The 23,438-nt window shown below is 40.8% G+C and overlaps 1 protein-coding gene across 2 annotated transcripts in view; it reads left to right on the top strand.

Annotated features, from left to right (window-relative positions):
• Window positions 1-22,555, top strand: part of usp25 (ubiquitin specific peptidase 25) — a 38,225-nt gene extending 15,670 nt beyond the window's left edge. The window contains exons 13-26 of one of the 2 annotated variants that reach the window (XM_026329367.1): window positions 3,696-3,860; window positions 5,002-5,240; window positions 5,392-5,462; window positions 5,549-5,777; window positions 10,182-10,439; window positions 12,998-13,137; window positions 14,170-14,343; window positions 15,155-15,250; window positions 16,930-17,108; window positions 17,797-17,875; window positions 18,040-18,119; window positions 18,442-18,565; window positions 20,373-20,565; window positions 21,674-22,555. In XM_026329367.1, coding sequence (XP_026185152.1) covers window positions 3,696-3,860; window positions 5,002-5,240; window positions 5,392-5,462; window positions 5,549-5,777; window positions 10,182-10,439; window positions 12,998-13,137; window positions 14,170-14,343; window positions 15,155-15,250; window positions 16,930-17,108; window positions 17,797-17,875; window positions 18,040-18,119; window positions 18,442-18,565; window positions 20,373-20,565; window positions 21,674-21,846 — 2,200 coding nt within the window. In that variant the 3' untranslated portion in view covers window positions 21,847-22,555. The remainder of the gene's footprint in view (window positions 1-3,695; window positions 3,861-5,001; window positions 5,241-5,391; window positions 5,463-5,548; window positions 5,778-10,181; window positions 10,440-12,997; window positions 13,138-14,169; window positions 14,344-15,154; window positions 15,251-16,929; window positions 17,109-17,796; window positions 17,876-18,039; window positions 18,120-18,441; window positions 18,566-20,372; window positions 20,566-21,673) is intronic. The other variant, XM_026329368.1, reaches the window with a different exon arrangement.
• The last annotated feature ends 883 nt before the right edge of the window (window positions 22,556-23,438 follow it).

Raw genomic sequence — 23,438 nt, 5'->3', positions numbered from 1 at the left:
TAACGCCGAAACAAACTTAAATTACTCCGTCAATTCTGATCGTACAGATAAAAGAAATATATCATTCAAATCTGTAAAGGGTCTAGTTTTAGTTGTATACCATCATAACAAACGTTGTGCTTTTTTTTTTTTAATAAAGAAAGCCGACAGGGTGCGCTCTCGGTCTTTTCTGTCTCTCTAATTTCTCTTCACAGATGCGTAAATAAAACGCATGTGCACACCCCCGAGAAATGACATAAAAAATCAAACTTCATCATAGAATTTACTCACTTTTTCTGCGCGTTTGGATGATGGCACGTCACGGACGTGAAGAAGCGCTTCTTATATTCCACACAGAGACAAATAGTTTAGTTTGTCCTCAGAGTAAAAACACTGATTTTAACTCAAATGAGGATCGTTTGGCTCCTCATTGTTTTGTATTGTGCTGCACTAATCCGTCCCATCTACACTGACTGAAAGGCTCATTATGCGCGTCTTTGTCTGGTCGTTCAGTGCGTCTTTTGTGTTCTCAGGTAAATCACATGACTATTCATCCTCAGACACACCCTCTTTCTGGACAAAAAGTGTCTTAGAAAATTTAAATCAGTGTATTGTTTACTGTGAATGTGTGAACAAGATGACTTTCACAACACTGTGAAGTAAACACTTTAGCCTACAACATGCAGGTCTCCAAAGTCTTGTGAACCAATGTTCTGTTTGTGTTTTATGGTCTTATTTCAGTGTGTAAAAAATTGTAGTTTTGCACTAACCATGCATAAACACTGTTTTCTCAAAAACACAATCATGTATAAACTTGCTGCTCACATATTATTGTAGCCAATTTTGTGCTGGTTACAGTGTTATTAGACTTTAGACATTAATATGTTTAAAAGACACTGAAAAAAGCACAAATGTCAGGACATGTCAAAATTTGTCCAGGCCCCCAAAACCCCCTCAGACCCCAGAGAGTTAAATCAATTACATTGTCAACATTTTACCACCTCAAAAACATTGCCAGACTCAAACCAGACTTGGAGAAATTCATCCATGCATTTATCTCCATCAAGTTAGTTTATTGCAATGGCCTGCTCGCAGAGCTCTAAAAAGGCAGCTGCAGTACATTCAAAACGTTGCTGCTCGGGTCCTGACTAGAACCAGGAAGTACAACCACATTACACCTGTTCTTGGATCTCTGCACTGGCTTCCTGTTGCTCAGAGAATCAACTTTAAAACAGAACTACTTATGTATAAGTCTCTTCATGGCTCAGCACCACAGTACATCTCTGACTTGTTGCTGCCATATGAACCATCTCGGATTCTGAGAACATCAGGGACAGACTTGTGCCCAGAGTCAGAACTAAACAGGGAGAAACAGCGTTTCAGTTTTATGCAGCTAAAATCAGGAATAGTCTTTCTGATGATGTTAGACAGTCCTCATCTCTGGTAATGTTTAAGTTGAAGTTCACAATTATTTGTAAAACACATTTAAAAACAATTGTTGTACCAAAGTGCTGTACAATTTATAAACATAATTAAACAACATCAAAAGCAACAGAAAGTGTAACAAGAATGGGCATTTCCTGAAGAAAATGCGTGTGATTGCTGAAAGCACGCTGTTATTGCCGCTTGCAATACATATTTATCACTTCAGAAGTTGGAGCATGTTCAAGATCGTCAAGCACCTAATGTATCAGCATTTTAAGGAACTGCAATCTTCCACATGCCCTCATGATGGTGCTGTAGGGAAACAGAAAACATACAAGCAGAAATCAACAATTTAAAATAGAGATCTCCCTCTGTCTGGAACCTGTGTCAGCCAGGTGAGAGGCACACGCCCTATTAATGAGCTATAGTGGGAAAGCTGAGAACTCTTCCATTTATACCGCATAAAAAGAAACACACTGTAGCTAGCAAGGACGCTGTCTGCGAACGTGTCTCAAACTTGCAATTTCTTTACAAAATACTCATTCTGCAGGAGAATTTCTTTGACTACTAGATTCCTAACATCTTGTATAACAACACCATATGCAGTTTGTCCAGATTGAAGGTAAAATTGCACCGTGAGAGCAGGTTAGAATGACAGCCTCAGAAATGAGCTGCTGGCAGCAAATTTCTATTGGAGTCAATGGGACAGAAACACGACTCACCTGTCAATTAAGGCTCTGATGGCAAAACCCACAACTCTTGTGGATTGTATGTGTTGACGAGACAAGTTGAACGAAGAACAAGAAGTTGCAACTTCTGAGGTGAGTTTTATGTGAGCAGTTGAGAGAATTTTTTTCTCAGAAAAACAGGATGTTCTCCGCTCTAGCTGTTGACATCACACGCTGTTAAACTCAGCAGAACGCTGTGACAACCCTCACTTTAGACTTAATAAAAAAAACTGTAGAATATATTACAACACAGAGCACAACCCTGACAGATGAAACATATTGAAGCATTTTAAAATTTTAACGGCGTCTCTAGCTGCATGTATGCCAGAGATAAAGGCTCATGGAAATTGACTTGTTTCAGTAAAGTCAGATCATTTCTCCCATTCATTTCAATGGGAATTTTCTTATTTTTAAAAATTCATATAAAACATATAAAATCACAGAAATGAGATACAAACATGAGTAATAGCAGTGATCTGCCAACATGCTTAACATTTTACAGTTGGAACCATGTTTCTAGCCGTAAGCATGTAGGAGGAGAAGCGCACTGTGAAAGAAAATATATTAATAAATAGTGAAGAGAACAAGAGTGTGATTGCTGAAAGCAATAATAAGAACACTAATAAGAACTCATAAGAGACAAATAAAAGCATGCAGAATAAACCATAAATGGCTTTATAACCCTATATTCTCAGGCAATACCATAAGCTAAAGAGAATAAATGAGTCTTCAATCTAGATTTAAAAGTGTCCAACGTGGGCGAGGATCTCACAGTAACTGGAAGTGCATTCCTCTGTTTAGGTGCCACAATGTTTAAGTCCAAGCTAAAACCTTTTCTTTTTAGCTCTGCATATGACAGCTGAAAGTGTTTTATCTGCACCCATTCTCCTTCAATTTTATTTCAAGTTCATTTTCAAATTGAAGTTCAGTTTTTTTTCATAAGTTTTTTCTTTTTATTTAAATTTTTGTCTATATACTTTTACCTTGTCTTTTATTTCTCAAAAGCACTTTAATTTACTCTGTGTATGAATTGTGCTATACAAATAAACTTGCCTTGCCTAATAAAGGTCCCAAACCAGCATGGGGTGTCAGTGTTGACCATCCCTCGTACTGCCATCAGTGATTTCTGTGACATGCCTCCAGGGGATTTAAAGAGCAGTTAGCAGCTCACCCACTGCAGTTAATAGAATCTGTGACTACAATCATTAACATGTTGTACCCAGTGCACAACAACTCTAATTGATTCTGAGTCATGTTTTGTAAACGTGCAGGGCTAGCAAAAGCGCATTGGTGCTCTGTTTGTCTCACTGTTCTGCCACCGCTGTGCTTTGTATTTTCTACACATTATGTAATGCTAGATGTCACATTACACATTATACCTCATCTGTAAAAAGAACACAGTTGACAATACGCTGGATTTTTTCAGTGTAAATAGGTAAAGTTTAACATAATTATAGCGGAATATCTGTCTAAAAACAGTTAATATGTCATCTGTAGTTATTTCTCTTTCCCTCAGCTTCTCTCCATCTCTGTGACACTTGATTTTTCTCTGTTTTCTCCCAGGTATCTGAGTTACGGCTCAGGCCCCAAGAGGTTTCCTCTGGCAGATGTCCTCCAGTATGCCATGGAGTTTGCTTCCAGTAAGCCGGTGTGCACCTCCCCAGTGGAGGATATTGACTCATCAGCGCCTCCTGGTGGCACAACTGGACAACAGCTGCCCCCACCCAGGCAAGCTTCATAACAGAGCATTTGTTTTCACTGCTTTGTCTTCTTCCGTCATTCTGTTTTAGGGGAAGGGAGAAGAAAACGGGGAAAAAAGACCCACCTCAAGCAAGCTCAAACATTTTCACATTCTTATTTTAAATGTCATTTACTTTCCAGTTGTATTCATCAAACCCTCTTAACAGAAACAGAAAACAAAACAACTACACCTGTCATCTATGTGATCACTGTAAAGTTATAGAAATATATATTTGGTTTGATGTGAAGTTAGATGGAGAAACATGTCCCAGTAAGGCAAAGCAGTTAAGTCATATGAGCCATGTTGTTACGAAGTGGTGGTGATGAAGGAGGAGAGGTAGGACCCAAATGCAGCCACTCGGCGGGCAGGCAGGCAAACAATAACACCACTCGGCGTTCCGGACACGAAACAAAAACTTCTTCTCACTGCTGCAATACAGCGCAATACATACAACGCAATGCACCGACAAAGAACAAAAGAAAGACTGGTGGTATAAATAGACCTGAAACAAAGGAAAACTAAACACAGGTGAAACTGATCAAACTAATGAACACAAAACTACCCAAGATCAACACAGGAGAAACAGGAAATTAACCAAAAAAAAAGTCCAAGACCGGAACTCAAAATTCACATCATAACACGTCATATGTCTCGTTTGCTATTCTCAGAGGTTAGATATTACAACATAGCTGATTATTTTGTCACATATTAAAACCAAGTGTTCATAAACTGTTTATTTTATAAATACTGATGTTAAACCTAAAAATATTATAAGTTAACTTGAAAAATATATTCAAATAAAGATATAATTCCTGAGGTAAATATATGTTTGATAGTAGATTATCTATGCATTACTCACACAATGGGTCATTCATGAATTGTGTTACCAAAATACCAAAGAGAACATAAAAACAAAACCAGAAAAAATGTATTAATGTAACTTGTTCTCTTACATCAGTTGTACATGCCAGAGAGAAATCACGTAGTCTTGAGTTGTTCTTGAATAAGGCCTACTGGGAGTACAGTGTTTTTAAAGCTACAAAAATGGGTGCTTTTGGAACACTGGACCAAACCTGTTTTTCTGTTTATCCTCTCTTGATTTTATATCCTGTGTCTCTTACCTTGCAGCACAGCTGAGCAGGACTCCTTGCCTCCTCTAGAGAGCTCTGGGCCTGCCTCAGGTCCCACCACAGCACCTGCTGCAGCCCAGCAGCAGAGAGTACCCATTCATAAGCCCTTTACCCAGTCCCGGCTTCCTCCTGACCTTCCAATGCACCCTGCCCCACGTCACATCACTGAAGAGGAGTTGAGGGTGCTTGAGGGCTGCTTGCATCGTTGGAGGAGTGAAGTGGAAAATGACACCCGTGGTAAGTCTACGAGTCTCCCAGTTTTGGCTCTTTATGCTTGTTTCTGTTGTGGTTCCTTCACTTGTCAATCACTTTCTGTTCTGTTATATTGCAAAAGTAAAAATTAGGTCAATACTTACTAATAGATTCTATATGATGTTCTGTCCTCTAGATCTGCAGGGCAGTATAACCAGAATCCACAGAACCATTGAGTTAATGTACTCTGACAAATCTATGATGCAGGTGAGCAGCACATTTCTGCATCTGTTGTATTTACAAAATAAAAAGCTACATCAACTGCATCAGCATTTGCATTTATGTTGTTCTAGGTTCCATACCGGCTTCATGCAGTGCTGGTCCATGAAGGCCAGGCAAATGCAGGCCACTACTGGGCTTACATCTACGACCCACATCAGCGTTGCTGGATGAAGTACAATGACATCTCCGTCACCAAGTCTTCCTGGGAAGAGCTGGTCAGGGACTCGTTTGGAGGCTACCGTAATGCCAGTGCCTACTGTCTTATGTATATCAACGACAAGAAGCCCTTTCTCATAGAAGGTACACATGGCCTTGGTTATAGCTTTCCGACAGTGAGAGCTGATTCAGAATGTCATACTTCACTTTCACTGTTTGTTTGTGGGCTCTCACAGTGGTCACTAGGCTAAAAACAATTCAACATGCATTTCTCCTTTCTGCCAGCCTGTTTGTGGATGTGCAAACATACAGGTACAGCACCAGATAAATAATTATAATCTGTTAGAGTTTCATAAGTTACTAAAATAGTAAACATCATGTAGAGTTTGCTAGAATGAAAACATCTTTGTGAACATTCATTTCAAATCATTTTACACAGTTGCTGTCACAACTGCATGTTGTCTTTAATTTTTCAGCAATTAATTATTAATTATAATTAATTAATTATTGGGCTTCATTAAAACACAATAGATCTGACCAGTGTAGCACTACACTGTCAATTTTAAATTAGCACTGCCGATTTACTATTTTATAGTCTACTTTTTCAGTCACCCCGTGTCAAACAGCAGTGTGCAGCTGATTGTCAGGGAGGATGGTGATGGTAGGAAGCATAGCACTGCTACACCTGAGGCTCAAGTTCAACTACAGCTGTAGTTCACCCTTTGGCTGTGTAAATTATTAGTAATACAGATATATTTAATAATACTAATAAGTAATGAAGTTACCACTACAACTGGCTGTCAGTCTATACAGTGCTGTACTGTGAATATCTGTACTATACTTCCCCAACACGAACATTACAACAGAGAGGTACGGTGGGACCATTGCAATGTTTTTTCACCTGAAAGGTGTTAGTACCTTTTGATGGGTATACATGTACAAACTACAACTGCCAATACATGTCAGTAAAATTTTTCCAGCCAACACATTTTTTTCAGCAAAAAAATCTGATTCTCCAGTACAAAAGTCAGTTTTCTGACTATAGCTTAAATCAAAGATTTATTATATGCAGGGTCTCACAGCGAAAAAATTAAGTAATTCCCCTCTTAATCTCAGAGTGTAGCATCAAGTGGGATCAAACTTATCTGAACATGTCCAAACCCTCTCAATCTGGCTTCCCTGGCTTTTTCTCCAAAACATCTAACATGAGCTGTCCCTCTGATGTACTCATTCCTGATCCTATCCATCATCGTCACTCCCAGGGAGAACCTCAACATCTTCAGCTCTGCTACCTCCAGCTCTGCCTGATGTCTTTCTCTCAGTGCCACTGTCTCTAAACCATACAACATTGCTGGTCTCACCACTGTCTTGTCCACCTTTCCTTTCATTCTTGCTGATGCTCTTTTGTCACACATCACACCTGACACTTTCCTCCACCCATTCCAACCTGCTTCACTTCTTTTCCACACTCTCCGTTGCTCTGGACTGTTGACCCTAGGTACTTAAAATCCTACAACTTCTTCACTTCTACTCCCTGTAACCTCGCCGTTCTACTTGAGTCCCTCTCATTTACACACATGTACTCTGTTTTACTGTGGCTCAGCTTCATTCCTCTCCTTTCCAGAGCAAACCTCCACCTCTCTAGATTTTCCTCCACCTGCTCCCTGCTCTCACTACAGATGACAATGTCATCTGCAAACAACATGGTCCACGGAGATTCCTGTCTAACCTCATCTGTCAGCCTGTCCATGACCACAGCAAACGAGAAGGGGCTCAAAGCCGATCCTTGGTGCAGTCCCACCTCCACCTTGAACTCCTCTGTCACCCCTACAGCACACCTCACCACTGTCTTACAGCTCTCATACATGTCCTGCATCACTCGAACATACTTCTCTGCCACTCCAGACTTCCTCATACAAAACCACAGCTCCTCTCTCGGCACCCTGTCATACGCTTTTTCCAAATCTACAAAGACACAATGCAGCTCCTTCTGGCCTTCTCTGTACTTCTCCATCAGCATTCTCAAAGCAAATATTGCATCTGTGGTTCTCTTTCTTGGCATGAAACCATACTGCTGCTCACAGATGCTCACTTCTGACCTCAGCCTAGCCTCCACTACTCTTTCCCGTAAGTTCATTGTGTGACTCATCAGCTTTATTCCTCTGTAGTTTCCACAACTCTGCACGTCTCCCTTGTTCTTAAAGATGGGCACCAGTACACTTCTACTCCATTCCTCAGGCATCCTCTCACTCTCCAAGATCTTGTTAAGTAGCCCAGTCAAAAACTCTACTGCCACCTCTCCTAAACACTTCCATACCTCCACAGGTATGTCATCAGGACCAACTGCTTTTCCACTCTTCATCCTCTTCATCGCCTTCCTCACTTCATTCTTACTGATCTTTCCTAATTCCTGCTCCACAACAGTCACCTCTTCTACTCTGTACTCTCTGACATTTTCCTCATTCATCAACTCTTCAAAGTATTCCTTCCATCTTTCCATCACACTTGTGGCACCTGTCAACACATTTCCATCCTTGTCCTTAATCACCCTAACCTGCTGCACATCCTTCCCATCTCTCTCTCTGCCTCGCCAACCTGTACAAATCCACCTCTCCCTCCTTAGTGTCCAACCTATCAAACAAATCCTCATACTTGGCCTTTGCCTTGGCCTACCTCTATGTTTGGCCTTTGCCACCTCTACCTTCATTTTACGCTGCATCTCCCTGTACTCTTGTCTGTTCTCTTCTGTCCTCTATGTCCCACTTCTTCTTAGCTAACCTTTTCCTCTTAACACACTCCTGAACTTCCTCATTCCACCACCAAGTCTCCATATCTGCGTTCCTCTTTCCAGATGACACACCAAGTACCCTCCTACCTGTGTCCCTGATCATTTTAGCTGTAGCTGTCCAGTCATCTGGAAGAACCTCCTGACCTCCCAGAGCCTGTTTCAGCTCCTCCTTGAAAACCACTCAACACTCTTCCTTTTTCAACTTCCACCACTTGGTCCTCTGCTCTGCCCTTGTCCTCTTCATCTTCCTCACCACCAGAGTCATCCTACACACCACCATCCTATGCTGTCTGACCACACTCTCCCCAACCACTACTTTGCAGACACTGATCTCTTTCAGGTTGGAACATCTGCACAAGATGTAATCAACTTGTGTGCTCCTGCCTCCACTCTTATATGTCACCCTATGCTCCTCCCTTTTCTGGAAAAATGTGTTCACTACATCCATTTTCATCCTTTTTGAGAAGTTTACCACCATCTGTCCTTCTGCATACCTGTCCTGCATACCAGACTTACCCATCACTTCCTCGTCACCTCTGTTTCCCTCACCAACATGTCCGTTGAAGTCTGACCCAATCACCACTCTCTCACCACTAGGGATACCCTGAATCACCTCATCCATCTCCCTCCAGAATTTCTCCTTCTCTTCTAACTCACATCCTACCTGTGGGGCATAACCACTGACAACATTCAATATCACACCTTCAACTTCCAGCTTCAGACTCATCACCCTATCTGACACTCTCTTCACCTCCAGAACATTCCTAGCAAAATCCTCCTTCAGGATAACTCCTCCTCCATTCCTCTTTCCGTCCACACCATGATAAAACAGCTTGAACCCTGCTCCTAATATATAGGCCTTGCTACCTTTCCACCTGGTCTCCTGAACACAAAAGATATCCACCTTTCTTCTCTCCATCATATCAGCCGACTCTCTAGTTTTCCCTGACAAAGTCCCTACATTCAAAGTCCCTACTCTAAGTCCTACTCTCCTGCCCTTCCTCTTCTCTCTTTGCCTACGAACACGTCTTCCTCCTTTCCTTCTTCGGCCAACATTAGTTCAATTTCCACTGGCACCCTGTAGGTCAACAGCACCAGTGGTGGTCGTTGTTAACCTGGGCCGCGACTGATCCGGTATGGAAGTCATAATTGTGATTCGCATGTTTGATTTGGCTTAAATTTTACGTCGGATGCCTTTCCTGACACAACCCTCCGCATTTACCCGGACTTGGGACCGTCACATGAAGACACTGGATTGTGCCCCCTGTGGTTGCATTATAGAATGTTATTAATTCAGAAAATAAATTACATGACAATATTATCACTCAAATACATTCCTTACAAAATGTATCTACATTTGCAGTTTAGTTGAACAAAATGTTTTAGGAAATAGGGTTGGCTGATTGTGCTCATGAAGGCAAGTGAAAATTTCCAAAATATTAGAGAAAGGTAACAATATCTAGACACAATAAGCAAACCCTGACCACCAGACTTATTCTTTACTTCAGTTTCTAAGTACACAATCATTAGTCTATTAAGGACTCAGTGTAAGGTGAGCACCACCTACAGACAGTATAGTGTAACACGTGCCGTGCTGTGGTACAAATGACAACTCATGGTGAAACTGGTAACTTACCATGACAGAGTGACACTTTGAACCTCTACCACTGTACGTATCTTAGGGTGGTGAGCATTACTGGTTTGTAACCCGGAAAAGCGAATCCAGAAATGTTCATTGTTGCTCTCTGTTGTTTTTGCAGAGGAGTTTGACAAAGAAACAGGCCAGATACTCAGCGGGATGGACAAACTGCCTGCAGACCTGAAGCAATATGTGAAGGAAGACAATGAGCTCTTCGACAAGGAGATTGAAGAGTGGGACATTATGCAGGCCCGCAAGGCCCAGCAGGAGAAGCTGGCTCTGGCCACAGCAGCTGCTGCTGTCTCAGCAGCATCCAGCACCTCCACTTCTTCTTCCCCTCAGCCCATGAGTATTGAATCCAGCCCTCCAGACAATACAGGTCAGGTTCATGACAACTCACAACAGTGAGTAGAATATGTAACTTAGAATCAATACCTGGTTGTGAGATAAATTTAAAAAACGGTTCCCTAGTGAGTTGTCTGAGGAAATGACCTTGAAATACTGACGTGCAGGCTTACTACTTTTAATTCGCTGACATGTTATTTTGTACTCTATAGTATACAATAAAATTTTTAACTCATTATTCAGCCCTCAACTTCCAAATGCATTTATACCAAATAATGGTGCATTCAAAATATGATGAGTGATAAATTAAGTAGTGGAAGGCTGTATGTGTTAGTACCCTGGTACTTAAAAAAACGTTGTTTTCTGAAATAAGTTTAAACTGACAAAATTCATTGCCATTCACTATTCCCTGTTCCGTATTTAATAGATCAGGTATGCTTTTTTAAAAATTGATCTTACTGTTTCTATAGATGTTCTGTCAGGTTAAGAATTGGGACTCACAGCAAGCCGGTTGAGAATGTGTTCTTGTATCCTTTTATTATTGGTGTAGCCATGAGCTGAACTGAGACAGACTCCTCTGACAGCTTTTCCAGATGGCCCTGATAATCTTCAGATTTCACTGTGCCTCACACAGATTCAAGGCAACCTGTGCCACACATGGCAAAACATCCCCATAACATAACTGAGCCTGATATAACTAAACAGCATCTCATTTTTCTTCATCTAGCCAAAAGCCATTCTTCCAGAAGCATTGTGGCTTAGTTACCATGTATTTTAAAAGATTCAATTCAGTTTTTTATGTTTGTCTTTCAAAAGTGTTCTTTTTCTGAGCCTCCTTCCAAGGAGCTCACACTGACTCAGAGTGGCATACAGTGGGTACGGAAAGTATTCAGACCCCTTTAAATTTTTCACTCTTTGTGTCATTGCAGCCATTTGCCAAAATCAAAAAAGTTCATTTTATTTCTCATTAATGTACACTCAGCACCCCATCTTGACAGAAAAAAACAGAAATGTAGAAATTTTTGCAAATTTATTAAAAAAGAAAACCTGAAATATCACATGGTCATAAGTATTCAGACCCTGTGCTCAGTATTGAGTAGAAGCACCCTTTTGAGCTAGTACAGCCATGAATCTTCTTGGGAATGATGCAACAAGTTTTTCACACCTGGATTTGGGGATCCTCTGCCATTCTTCCTTGCAGATCCTCTCCAGTTCTGTCAGGTTGGATGGTGAACGTTGGTGGACAGCCATTTTCAGGTCTCTCCAGAGATGCTCAATTGGGTTTAGGTCAGGGCTCTGGCTGGGTCAGTCAAGAACGGTCACAGAGTTGTTCTGAAGCCACTCCTTTGTTATTTTAGCTGTGTGCTTAGGGTCATTGTCCTGTTGAAAGGTGAACCTTCGGCTCAGTCTGAGGTCCTGAGCACTCTGGAAGAGGTTTTCTTCCAGGATATCTCTGTACTTGGCCGCATTCATCTTTCCTTCAATTGCAACCAGTCGTCCTGTCCCTGCAGCTGAAAAACACCCCCACAACATGATGCTCCCACCACCATGTTTCACTGTAGGGATTGTATTGGGCAGGTGATGAGCAGTGCCTGGTTTTCTCCACACATACCGCTTAGAATTAACGCCAAAAAGTTCAATCTTGGTCTCATCAGACCAGAGAATCTTATTTCTCATATTCTAGGAGTCCTTTATGTGTTTTTTGGCAAACTCTATGCAGGCTTTCATGTGTCTTGCACTGAGGAGAGGCTTCCGTCGGGCCACTCTGCCATAAAGCCCCGACTGGTGGAGGGCTGCAGTGATAGTTGACTTTGTGGAACTTTCTCCCATCTCCCTACTGCATCTCTGGAGCTCAGCCACAGTGATCTTTGGGTTCTTCTTTACCTCTCTCACCAAGGCTCTTCTCCCACGATCGCTCAGTTTGGCTGGACGGCCAGGTCTAGGAAGAGTTTTGGTTGTCCCAAACTTTTTCCATTTGAGGATTATGGAGGCCACTGTGCTCTTAGGAACCTTGAGTGCTGCAGAAATTCTTTTGTAACCTTGGCCAGATCTGTGCCTTGCCACAATTCTGTCTCTGAGCTCCTTGGGCGGTTCCTTCGACCTCATGATTCTCATTTGCTCTGACATGCACTGTGAGCTGTAAGGTCTTATATAGACAGGTGTTTGCCTTTCCTAATCAAGTCCAATCAGTTTAATTAAACACAGCTGGACTCCAATGAAGGAGCAGAACCATCTCAAGGAGGATCAGAAGAAATGGACAGCATGTGAGTTAAATATGAGTGTCACTGCAAAGGGTCTGAATACTTATGACCATGTGATATTTCAGTTTTTCTTTTTTAATAAATTTGCAAAAATTTCTACATTTCTGTTTTTTTCTGTCAAGATGGGGTGCTGAGTGTACATTAATGAGAAATAAAATGAACTTTTTTGATTTTGGCAAATGGCTGCAATGACACAAAGAGTGAAAAATTTAAAGGGGTCTGAATACTTTCCGTACCCACTGTATACTGTGAGTGAGAAAATCATTTGAAAAGTCCTGTGTGGAAGAAAACCTTTCTACATTTGTCTGATGATGTCCTTGCCTTCCTGCAGTACACCAGCAAGACCCAGAGTACATGGAGCAACCGTCCCCCACAAATGACTCCAAGCACTTGCAGGAGGACACAGAGAGGGCCATCTCCAGAGCTGCTGCCGAAGAGGAGGAGAGAAGTCCTGAAGCACTATTAAGTGCTGTATGTATAATATACAAATACATGCAGTACACTCCACACTCACCAAGTCATTGCCACCAGTCAGGTCCATCTATTTTTTTTTTTTTTTTTTTTTGTATCTACCTGTTTTCATATTTAATCTACGATCATCTGTTTCCATTTGAGCAAATCAACTTAGAGAACCCCGGTCACAGTAATTGTTTGCTCAGGATCCAGGTTTATTTATTAAAGGAAGGTGTTATTTTTTACTCTTAAAATGTAATATTAAAGTGTCAGTATTTTTACATTAACAGTGGATCATATGACTGAGTGTATGCTGAAGGTATCGCTTGTAACACTGTGATTGTAGTGATCAGAGAGATTTCATGCTTGACTCTGCAGTTCTCCACAGCTCTGTTGGGATTAATGGAGTCTTTCAGCTCAGCAATTTAACTGTTTTAGTTCACTCTCACTGCTCTCATAGCATCACAGCAGGCAGCTGTTTTTAAGGCCAAAGATCTCTGAAAGCTCACTGTTCACTACCTACCTAGGATCAGTCGGCAAACACATTGTGTGACCAGCTGGTGAATAGAGGAAAAAAATGACCTACTAAAGAGATATAAAAAGATATTAAATTTACTGAAACATGATGCAAATTATAAAATTGCTGTGACACTGTAGGTCTTGTAAATGAGCAATTATTTGATAAGGTTTACCGTATAACCTTCAAATGTGATGATATGTTAGTGGTGGACATGGTTAATGCAGGTTAAAGATTTGAAGGTTTGACATGTTTCTAAACAGCACAGTGTTTTCATGCTGTGCTGTTGTGAGAGATGGTAACATGATAGTGACTCTGAACAGGGATGAGAAGTTATTTGATCTGCCAAGCCCAGTATTGAAAACACTGTCAGGAAATAATACAGTATGTTAGCTGTTCAGAAAAACCACAGAAAATATAATCATACTATTTTTGTAAGCATTTTACTGTTTTTTGTCCTCTATATTTAAAGTTCCTTGCTTTTCAGTCAGTTGTCTATCCTTCGTATTTTATCTGTCCCAATCTCTCTGCAGTCTGTTCCCCCTCCCACCTCACCTCAGCTTGAGGACGAGGTGAACACCCCTTCCACCCCTCCTCCTGATCTGGTCACAGAGGACGAGTCCCCTGGCCAGCGCACTGTAGAGGTGGCCATTCCAAATGTGGGGACCTTTGTCATTGAGTCAGAAGAGGGGGGGTATGATGATGAGGTAGCTCTGACCCAGACAAACCTTGTCTCCCTTTCTGTGCCTGTTTGATGTATGGAATGAGTGCCATTCATGGCTCAGCAGAAGATTTTTCACACCTGAGAAAGTTTGACACTTTATGCAAACTGATTACAGAATGGGCTTGAGGCTGACAATGCCACATCAATAAGACTGGCCTCTTTGTTGACCTTTCTGTATCACTCTTGTGTGAAAAGTCTATTCTTGAACCAGTCTGCATCTTGGCACAAAGGCAAGCTGACCTTTTGCAGAAAACTTAGCTCTGCTTCTTCACGAGCCACTGTTGAGAAAAGCCAAGACCATAGGCTTATGGTGTAATATCAACAAAGCTAATGTTCATCTGCATACAAAAAACTCTACAGGGGTCCTTTATTATAGGACGTACTGATTTTGTGATGTCATCATGGTATTGTTTTCTTTTCTTTTGGGTTGGCTTTGTATCCACTGAAGGCGATCAGTATGTTGTGAGTGTCGAACAGCTGTTGATAGCCAGTATTCCAGCGTGTTCACTCTCTTCCCTGCACTGTATCTGTCACACACCGCTGTCAGATGGCTGGCTTGATTTTCACACATTGTCCTTGCGAGGATTGTGCATCGTGCCATTGAATTGAGTGGCTGTATCCCTCACAGCTTTGTCACTCTAACCAATGCATGGACTGCTGGGTGATGCCTAGCATGCCTTGAATGTGGTATGCTTTATTGTGGTGCCTCAGACACATAACATAGTAGCTGGCCTTGCTTGGTTTGTCACAAGGACCTATTGTTGTGTTTAACATGGTTCCTGCTTCCTGGGCAGGCAATGATGACCCCCAACATGCAGGGTATAATAATGGCCATTGGCAAATCCAGCAGCGTATATGAAAAGAATGGGCCTGAGGCAGCCTTTTTTAAGGTACCCTATTTCTCCTTTTCTGTTCATCATGCCATCTTCACCTCCATCCCCTTTTTATTCTGTCAGTCTATTTGTTGGTCTTCTCTTGTGTACGTTCTTACTGCACAGTAGATAACTAAGGCTGAGTTTTTGTTTGTTTCTTCCAGAGAATCAGTGGTATTGTGCTGCACACATGCTTAGTTTTTACCTGTTTATATTTTTGGGAGGCACATTAGATATTGAACCCAACCACATGCATTCATTACCTCTGTCAATTTGGCATTATCCTACTGATCCAATGATCCAATGCTTGTAACCTCTCCTTTCAAAATCTGCACTTCTCTCTCAGATTTTAAAAAAGCAAGTAATGTAGACAGTATGTACAGAGAAAACAAGTAATTTCTATACACAGTTTCTCAGTAGAGACAAAGGATTGTAAAAAAAAAATTGAAGCAGAGCAAAACCTGAGAAGCAAATACATATACAGTGGTGTGAAAAAGTGTTGGCCCCCTTTCCTGATTTCTTATTTTTTTGCATGTTTGTCACACTTTGTTTCAGATCATCAAAAAAATTTAAATATTAGTCAAAGATAACACAAGTAAACACATCATGCAGTTTTTAAATGAAGGTTTTTATTATTAAGGGAAAACAAAATCCAAAACTACATGGCCCTGTGTGAAAAAGTGTTTGCCCCCCCCCCTGTTAAAACATAACATAACAGAACCATGAATTCTGCTGTCTACCAAAAAATCCTGAAGGAGAATGTCCGGCCATCTGTTCCTGACCTCAAGCTGAAGCAAACTTGGGTTCTGCAGCAGGACAATGATCCAAAACACACCAGCAAGTCCACCTCTGAGTGGCTGAAGAAAAACAAAATGAAGACTTTGGAGAGGCCTAGCCAAAGTCCTGACCTGAATCCGATTGAGATGCTGTGGCATGACCTTAAAAAGGTGGTTCATGCTCGAAAACCCTCCAATGTGGCTGATTTACAATAATTCTGCAAAGATGAGTGGACCAAAATTCCTCCACAGTGCTGTAACAGACTCAATGCAAGTTATCACAAGCGCTTGATTGCAATTGTTGCTGCTAATGGTGGCCCAACCAGTTATTAGGTTTAGGGAGCAAACACTTTTTCACACAGGGCCATGTAGTTTTGGATTTTGTTTTCCCTTAATAATAAAAACCTTCATTTAAAAACTTCATGATGCGTTTACTTGTTATCTTTGAATAATATTGAAAGGGGGGGGGCAACACTTTTTCACACCACTGTATGTGTATAGAAGAGCTTTCTACCATAGAGAGACATGCATGAAAGTGAATATGTGGGTCAACCTGCACTATAATATTTGGTATGACATTTGATTTTCATGTACCAGTCCTATGGAGACTTATTAGCCTACTGCAAACAATTTGTTGTGAATAGCTATGGAAGGTATGACATTTTTACAGGAGACTTTTTTTTTTTATCTTCAGCATCTTCTTACTACCATAGTCCAACATTTACTGAATTCTTTGGACAGTTTTCACCCCCCTCTTTTTTTATTAATATCCTTGAAATCAGAGACCAGATTAAATTTAGAATGTCTGAGGTGCTGAAGTACAGATATGAGGTGGTTGAATATGAAGTCGTGTCCATATACAACCTATCCCTCTGTCAGTGTTTTAACTACAATTTGTTCCTTCCTTGTCTCCCTGGTCAGGCCATAAAGCTGGAGTATGCTCGCCTTCTAAGATTTGCCCAAGAGGACACATCACCTGAGAATGACTACCGACTTCAGCACATCATTGTCTACTTTATACAAAACCAGGCACCCAAGAAGATCCTGGAGAGGACTTTGCTCACACAGTTTGCTGACAGGAACCTGGCCTTTGATGAGAGGTAGTTTTGAATTTACAAACTGACACAACCTTGTGTTTTAAGCACTTCATGTTCTTTTTCTCTGTCCGTCTTAAACATAGTTCTTACTAGAATCAAGTTAGTTTACATGAAATTGGCTTCTCTAACGGACCAGCAGAGGGTAGCAGAGGCCCCTGCCATAAAACATTCTTGCTAGCCATGGTTGGTTTACTGTCAGTACAGACTGTCTCCTCTGGACAGTGCTTTCATTCTGCAAATTCTTTTTTAATGGGTATTCCCTCTGTCTTTTGTTCAAACACAGATGTTAAGTGATACATGTCTAGTAATTAGTTTTTTAATATTGCTGGAAAATATCAGTCCCTACCCATTGTTACGGTCATGTCATTAGGGCATATAATACCCCTTACTATCACTTAAAACCTTTCAACTATGCTTGTTGGCCTCAATCCATATTCATGAGTGAAAAATTGATTTCTCCCTTCTCCTCTATTTTGAGCCAGATAATTAGATTTATGTGTGCATGTGGCCTCAATAGGAACCTCCGGAGGAGTGTTTCACTTTTCCCTTTCAGCACTGAAGAGTGATTCATTAGGCCATGTTAAGGCCTAGAGGCAGGGTGGACCATTTCATCTCCTGGAGTACCTCACAATGACTCACCATCTTGTCACTAACACTGGTTCTTCATCCTATCTCCCCGTCTTCCCCACAGATGTAAGAGCATTATGAATGTGGCACGTGCCAAGCTGGACCTAATTAAGCCTGAGGAGGTCAACATGGATGAATATGAGGTCAGCAGTGGTGTCTTATGGGTTTTAGTTATCTGAAATGCTAGACTGCCTTTAAGGTTTATACTATTTTCTTTAAAGCTTTTGTTGTGACCCAGTCACTAATCAAAAATGCATATATATTTGTTTGGGAGCTTGCCTTTAGTAACTTCTGTTATCTTAATCAGATGTGGCATCAGGACTACAGGAATTTCCGTGAGACAACCATCTTCATGATGACTGGCTTGGAGCTCTTTCAGAAGACAAAGTATGGTGACACCTTTTTTAGTTCTCCTAATATTTAAACTTGGAAAAAAAACATTGTACCACCATTGTAGAGTATTAAATGAATAAATTGATGCAGATAACATTTATTTTTAGTGCACTTCTTATGTCAAGCAGCCAGTAAAATTTCAAATTGTCTCCTGCAGAGGGCAGCAATAAACTGTCTATGCAACTCTAGGCTTTGTAGCCATGCAGTGGGTTCATCAAGTTCTTTTCTTCTGGTTTACTCTAAAATACATAGAAAGTGCAATTTTGATATAAAGTGCAGTCTAGTTTATCAAAATGTAAAATTTGTTCATCAACAGTTATGTGGAGGCTCTGATGTACCTGATCTACTCATATCAGTACAACAAAGAGCTTTTGTCAAAAGGGCTGTACAGAGGGCACGATGAGGAGCTTCTTGGTCATTACCGTCGAGAATGTTTGCTGGTGAGTTCATTCATACAGTAAGACAGTGATTTATTTCAGATAACTTGTCAAGTCTCTATTGAAATGAGTGGATATGTTTATTCCTATTTGTCATATTTCTTCAGTTAAACAAAGTGATTACAAAGAGGCCATTGGGTTTGCAACAGGGTCTGTTTTGGAATGGATGCCTTTATGTCCAATACTTGTTCCATGTGATCCCTGACTCTTCTTTTTTCACTCCCTTTCCTCTGTATCAAACTTCCTCTGCTAAAGTGACTCAGCAAAACTAACATGGCCAGACATTTCCCCCTTCAATACTGAGCTGCGGTACTATAATCAAATTACTTTTGCTGAGATATTGCTTTGGCTTGCTTGCAGCCCACAAAAGATTCCAGTGAAGATTTTTCATCTGATACTGACAGATGAAAATCCTTTCAGCGTAGTGATGTGAGCCCCTTTTCATTTCACTCCCACCATTCTTCAGGCTCTGGTATTATTGGTTAGTGCAGAGGGTATTTTGGTCAGATCAGCCTCATACTGGTCTTTAGCAGCTCTCTTGCTGCTGCACTCAGTAACCTTACACCAGCATTGTGCTCATAATGTAATCACTGTAGTGGGAATAGGAAGCAGGAGGGCCAGTGAGTGTAAACACATTACCATGAGACACAATCGTGTCCTCAGCTAACCTCAAACCTCAGCTCTGCACAGCCTGATAGGTCATCTTAGATCTCTAGCCAGAACCTTTGGCTCCATCCCCTCAGCTGTTTACCTTCAGTTCTTGTTTTAATTGAAAACACTACTAACATTGACACAGTTTAATGTACTTGGATGTTTTGCAAACCCAGCCTCATAGTCCCGATTCCAAACTGGCTTGCAGAAAAGAGGTCGTTTCCTCAGAGACGAGGTCATGGAGTTTGTCTGTAACTGTAAGGTGGTTTTGGCCAAGAACAAGAAGAAAAGCTTGTATCCACATGCATACATGAGCATCAGAAACCACTTAATCCCAGTGGATATCGGATACTCTGTGATATTACTGATGCCTGTAGAAATGTTAGTTACTGACCTTGCACAAAGCATGTCAGCATGTTAGTACTTAGTCTAATATTTTTCTTTTAGAACAAATGGAAAACATCACTAAAAAGAAAACAAGTATAGTAAAATAAATGATTTAAAATTATTGTTTGGAGTGCAAACAATTACATGAGATAACATAAATATACAAATCTATCAAAGTGTGTTCTTGGACAAAGTTAAAGAATTAGCATTTGTTTTCGTGGTCACAATATTCTTCTGTCTAAATGCTGCAAGGGCAGCTTGACCTTGGCTTGAGTCTAGCCGGAGCTTTTTAACCTGTAAGGCATGCCTTCTCAGGGGGATTTGATAGAATTGAAAGGGCCACAAGGGAGAGATGAGAGCTAAGAAAGTTGGATGAGGTGAAAGGGACAAACGCTTGGCAGTGTTTTAAACACAACAGTAAGTTAGTTATTGTTGTTTGGTCCACTGATTTGGCCTGCTTATCTACACTGTTAGCAGTTATGACACACTGAGGAAATTATGGTACTTAAAACAAATAAAGATTGTAGCAGGTTTTGTCAAAATTCAATTCTTTAAACTGCAAATATTTAATGGTGCCACTTTGCCGAAATGTACACATATATTGAGAAAACAAAACAGAATACAACTTGTAGCCCACAGCTAAGTGAAACCATGGCAACATTATGGTTCCTGTTTACATCCACAAAACCTTCAAATCATTGGAAAAGTAACTTAGAACACAATTGTCACTTAAGCTCCTATGTATTACTCATTAGAATCATCTTTCCTATAGAAATTAAATGAGCAAGCAGCTGCCATGTTTGAGTCAGGAGAAGAACCAGATGTGAGCACGGGCCTAAGCATCATGAATGAGCTGGTGGTGCCATGCATCCCTTTGTTGCTGGTCCATGATGCTGAGAGGGACCTGCTGGCGGTCGAGGACATGAGGAACCGCTGGTGCTCCTACCTGGGCCAAGAGATGGAATGTGAGTGCCTGAGGGAGCAGAAGCACGTTTGGCCTGTTGAAGTCTTAGGTTACTAGTACATTCTACCCTACCTGTGCACAAGAACATGATGATCAGGTTCCTGGTTGTGCAGCATTTCCTTTTGCCTGGGAATCCTGAAATGTTTTGAGTTATATGGTGTGTTCCCATCATTTTATAGCTAAAATGAATTTTTGAATTTGGATCATTTCAGAGCATCCCAGAAGTAATCACTTCTTCAGTGAAGCTAAATATGTTTTAGATTCCTCAAAATTCCTCAAAGTTTACAAGTCTCATGAGGTGGTCACCTGGAATAGTTTTCACTTAGCAGCAGGCACCTGTCCAAAGTTAGTAGAATTTTGTCTTCTCAATGTTTTTGAGACTACCAGTTGTGTTGTGCAGAGATATTCACCTGACCTAAACCAAGCTGAGCTGGTGTATGGAACAACATTCCAGTTGACCACCTCATGAAGCTGGTTGGGTGTGTAAAGTTGTTTTCAAAGCACTTTTTGCTTTGTTTATACATTTTCTATATACTGCATAGCTACATAGGATAAAGTGTTTCTTAGTTTAGGTTGATATCTTCAGTTCTGTAATTTAGAAAATGATGGAAGAGAAAACCACTGAATGAGATGGTATGTCCAATTGGAAATTGAGTGCCTTTGGACAGCCAGTTGGATTTTCTGGCTTTTTTAAATTTTTTTTTATTTAAAGAAAACAATTAAGAAAAAAATCAACAGTGAAGTTAGTTTCAGCACACAACAGCAGTGCTTAAAGCATGTCAGATTACATTGCAGATTGTAAGAACTGATTTTTTTTTTTTTTTGGTAGAAAAACATGACGCAAAGGATTCAGCTTTTATCAGTATGTTCCACTATCAATCCACAGAGCTTGTTTTTCAGAGTGCCTGGCCTTTGTTCAGGAAAAGTATTACCATCCAAGTATTACAGTCTGTTCTGTCGTGGAACATGTTTTCAAATTACTCGTGATATCACACTGAAAACATTTACCCTGTGATTTCTATGTTTAGGAATCGGATTTTAACTATGTTGTGATGTAAGGCACATAGATAATCAATGACAATGTCTGTCTGTCCTCTTATTGCTTGCAGCAAATCTCCAGGAAAAGCTAACCGACTTTCTACCCAAGTTACTGGACTGCTCAACTGAGATCAAAAGCTTCCATGATCCTCCCAAGCTGCCCACCTACTCCACCCTGGAGCTGTGTGAACGATTCAGCCTCATCATGGCCGCCCTCGGCAGGGTGCCCACCAAGGGCAGATGAGCTCAGAGGGACAGCTCTCCCTTTTCAAATGGCCCGTCCTGGGCAGAAATCCATGGACCTCTCTTTAACCCATGCCTTGCTTATAAATCCAGAGGTCACTTGCTTCTAGCTGATATTCCTCTGTTACTCTTTTGCTGCTATAGGTTTTATCATTATAAATATTATTTCACTTTTATTTTAAGCAAAATACAACAGAGAAAGGAGGAGGAGAGGGTGGACTGCTGGAAGGGAATAGAGAAATGAGAGAGGAGAAGTTGATGGGAAAAAACAGCAGCAATCCTGCAGTGGTTAAAAGCCAAACACATTCTGCTTCATTTTTGCAAAACAAAAAAAAACATATTGTTTTTCATAGTTTTATTATTATTGTTGTTGTTGCTGTTTGATTCAAGCTTCCCCAAGCACGCTCATAGACCTTTTTAAAGCACCCTTCTCTGCCTGGAAAGGATCACCCCGTTGCTCTGCCTCCAGTTTGGTACAGTATTACCACGTTTTGTTTTATTTTTCTAAGGAAGTAAGAAAGAGAGCCTCCAGATTTACCAGTGGCTCAGAGTAGCTCAAATGGGTCTCATGTCTCTGTGGACTGCACCAGAATGACATGTTTTAAGTGCTGTGGTAGACAGCCATGGACTTCTGTGGCTTGTTAATAAATTGAGAGAATAAAATTTTATTTATGGCCCTTTTAGGCCAAATAAACAAACATTTTGACTGATGTTGATTTTTATTTTACATGAACAATAACTTTCATTTGAGGAGAGAAACAGCATGACTGGCAGTTAGCAAGGTAAGTAGAGTTCAGAGTCCTGCTTAAAGTCACTCTGACAGACTCTTAAACCTGTGTGATAATTCAGCTGGTATTATTCATCTGGAATTATTCAGCTTATGAGAATCAGACTTTCATTTACATGGGGATACAAACTTCAGGCCATATAGCATGTAGCCAAAATAATAAATATAAACCAGACTCAATTCTAGCTGCTTGGGTTTTTTAGTAATTGCGTTTTGAACTAATTTCCTGGAGTAATACTAATCTCTGGGAACACAGATCACTGCAAATCCATCTGATGAAGGCAACCCTTTCAGAATTCTGCTACCAGTATTGTGTAGGTCATTGTGACAAGCAGTCGTGGCCTAATGGATAGAGAACCTGAAAGTTGCGGGTTTGAGTCTCAGGATTGTCAGTGGGGTGGAGTGAATAGCCAGCGCTCTCTCCACCTTCAATACCATGACTGAGGTGAGATTGTTGAGCAAGGCACCGAACCCCCGACTGCTCCCCGGGCGCCGCAGCAATGGCTCTGGGGGTGTGTTCATGATGTGTGCACTTTGGGTGAGTAATGCCATTTCCCCATTGAGGGACTAATAAAGGTAAATAACTTAAAAGTAAAAGGCATCTTTCACACTTGTTTTGAATATTGAATGTATTTTTTGTATTTTATGCAAAGATTTAGGATCATAACTGGAATCGCTCAAGAACAGTGTGATCTTGATTTAACCTGCCATTTTGTCCAGTGGATTCCACTTTTAGTTATCTGCACGCATCACCTATTCTAGTTTTGTATGAACTGAGGAGGTATTAATCAGTTTTATAATTGCTT

Source organism: Mastacembelus armatus, chromosome 14 (genome assembly GCF_900324485.2).
Source record: "Mastacembelus armatus chromosome 14, fMasArm1.2, whole genome shotgun sequence".
NCBI lineage: Eukaryota > Metazoa > Chordata > Actinopteri > Synbranchiformes > Mastacembelidae > Mastacembelus > Mastacembelus armatus.
Note: the sequence above shows the minus strand (reverse complement) of the source record. Positions and strands in the feature narration are given on the sequence as shown.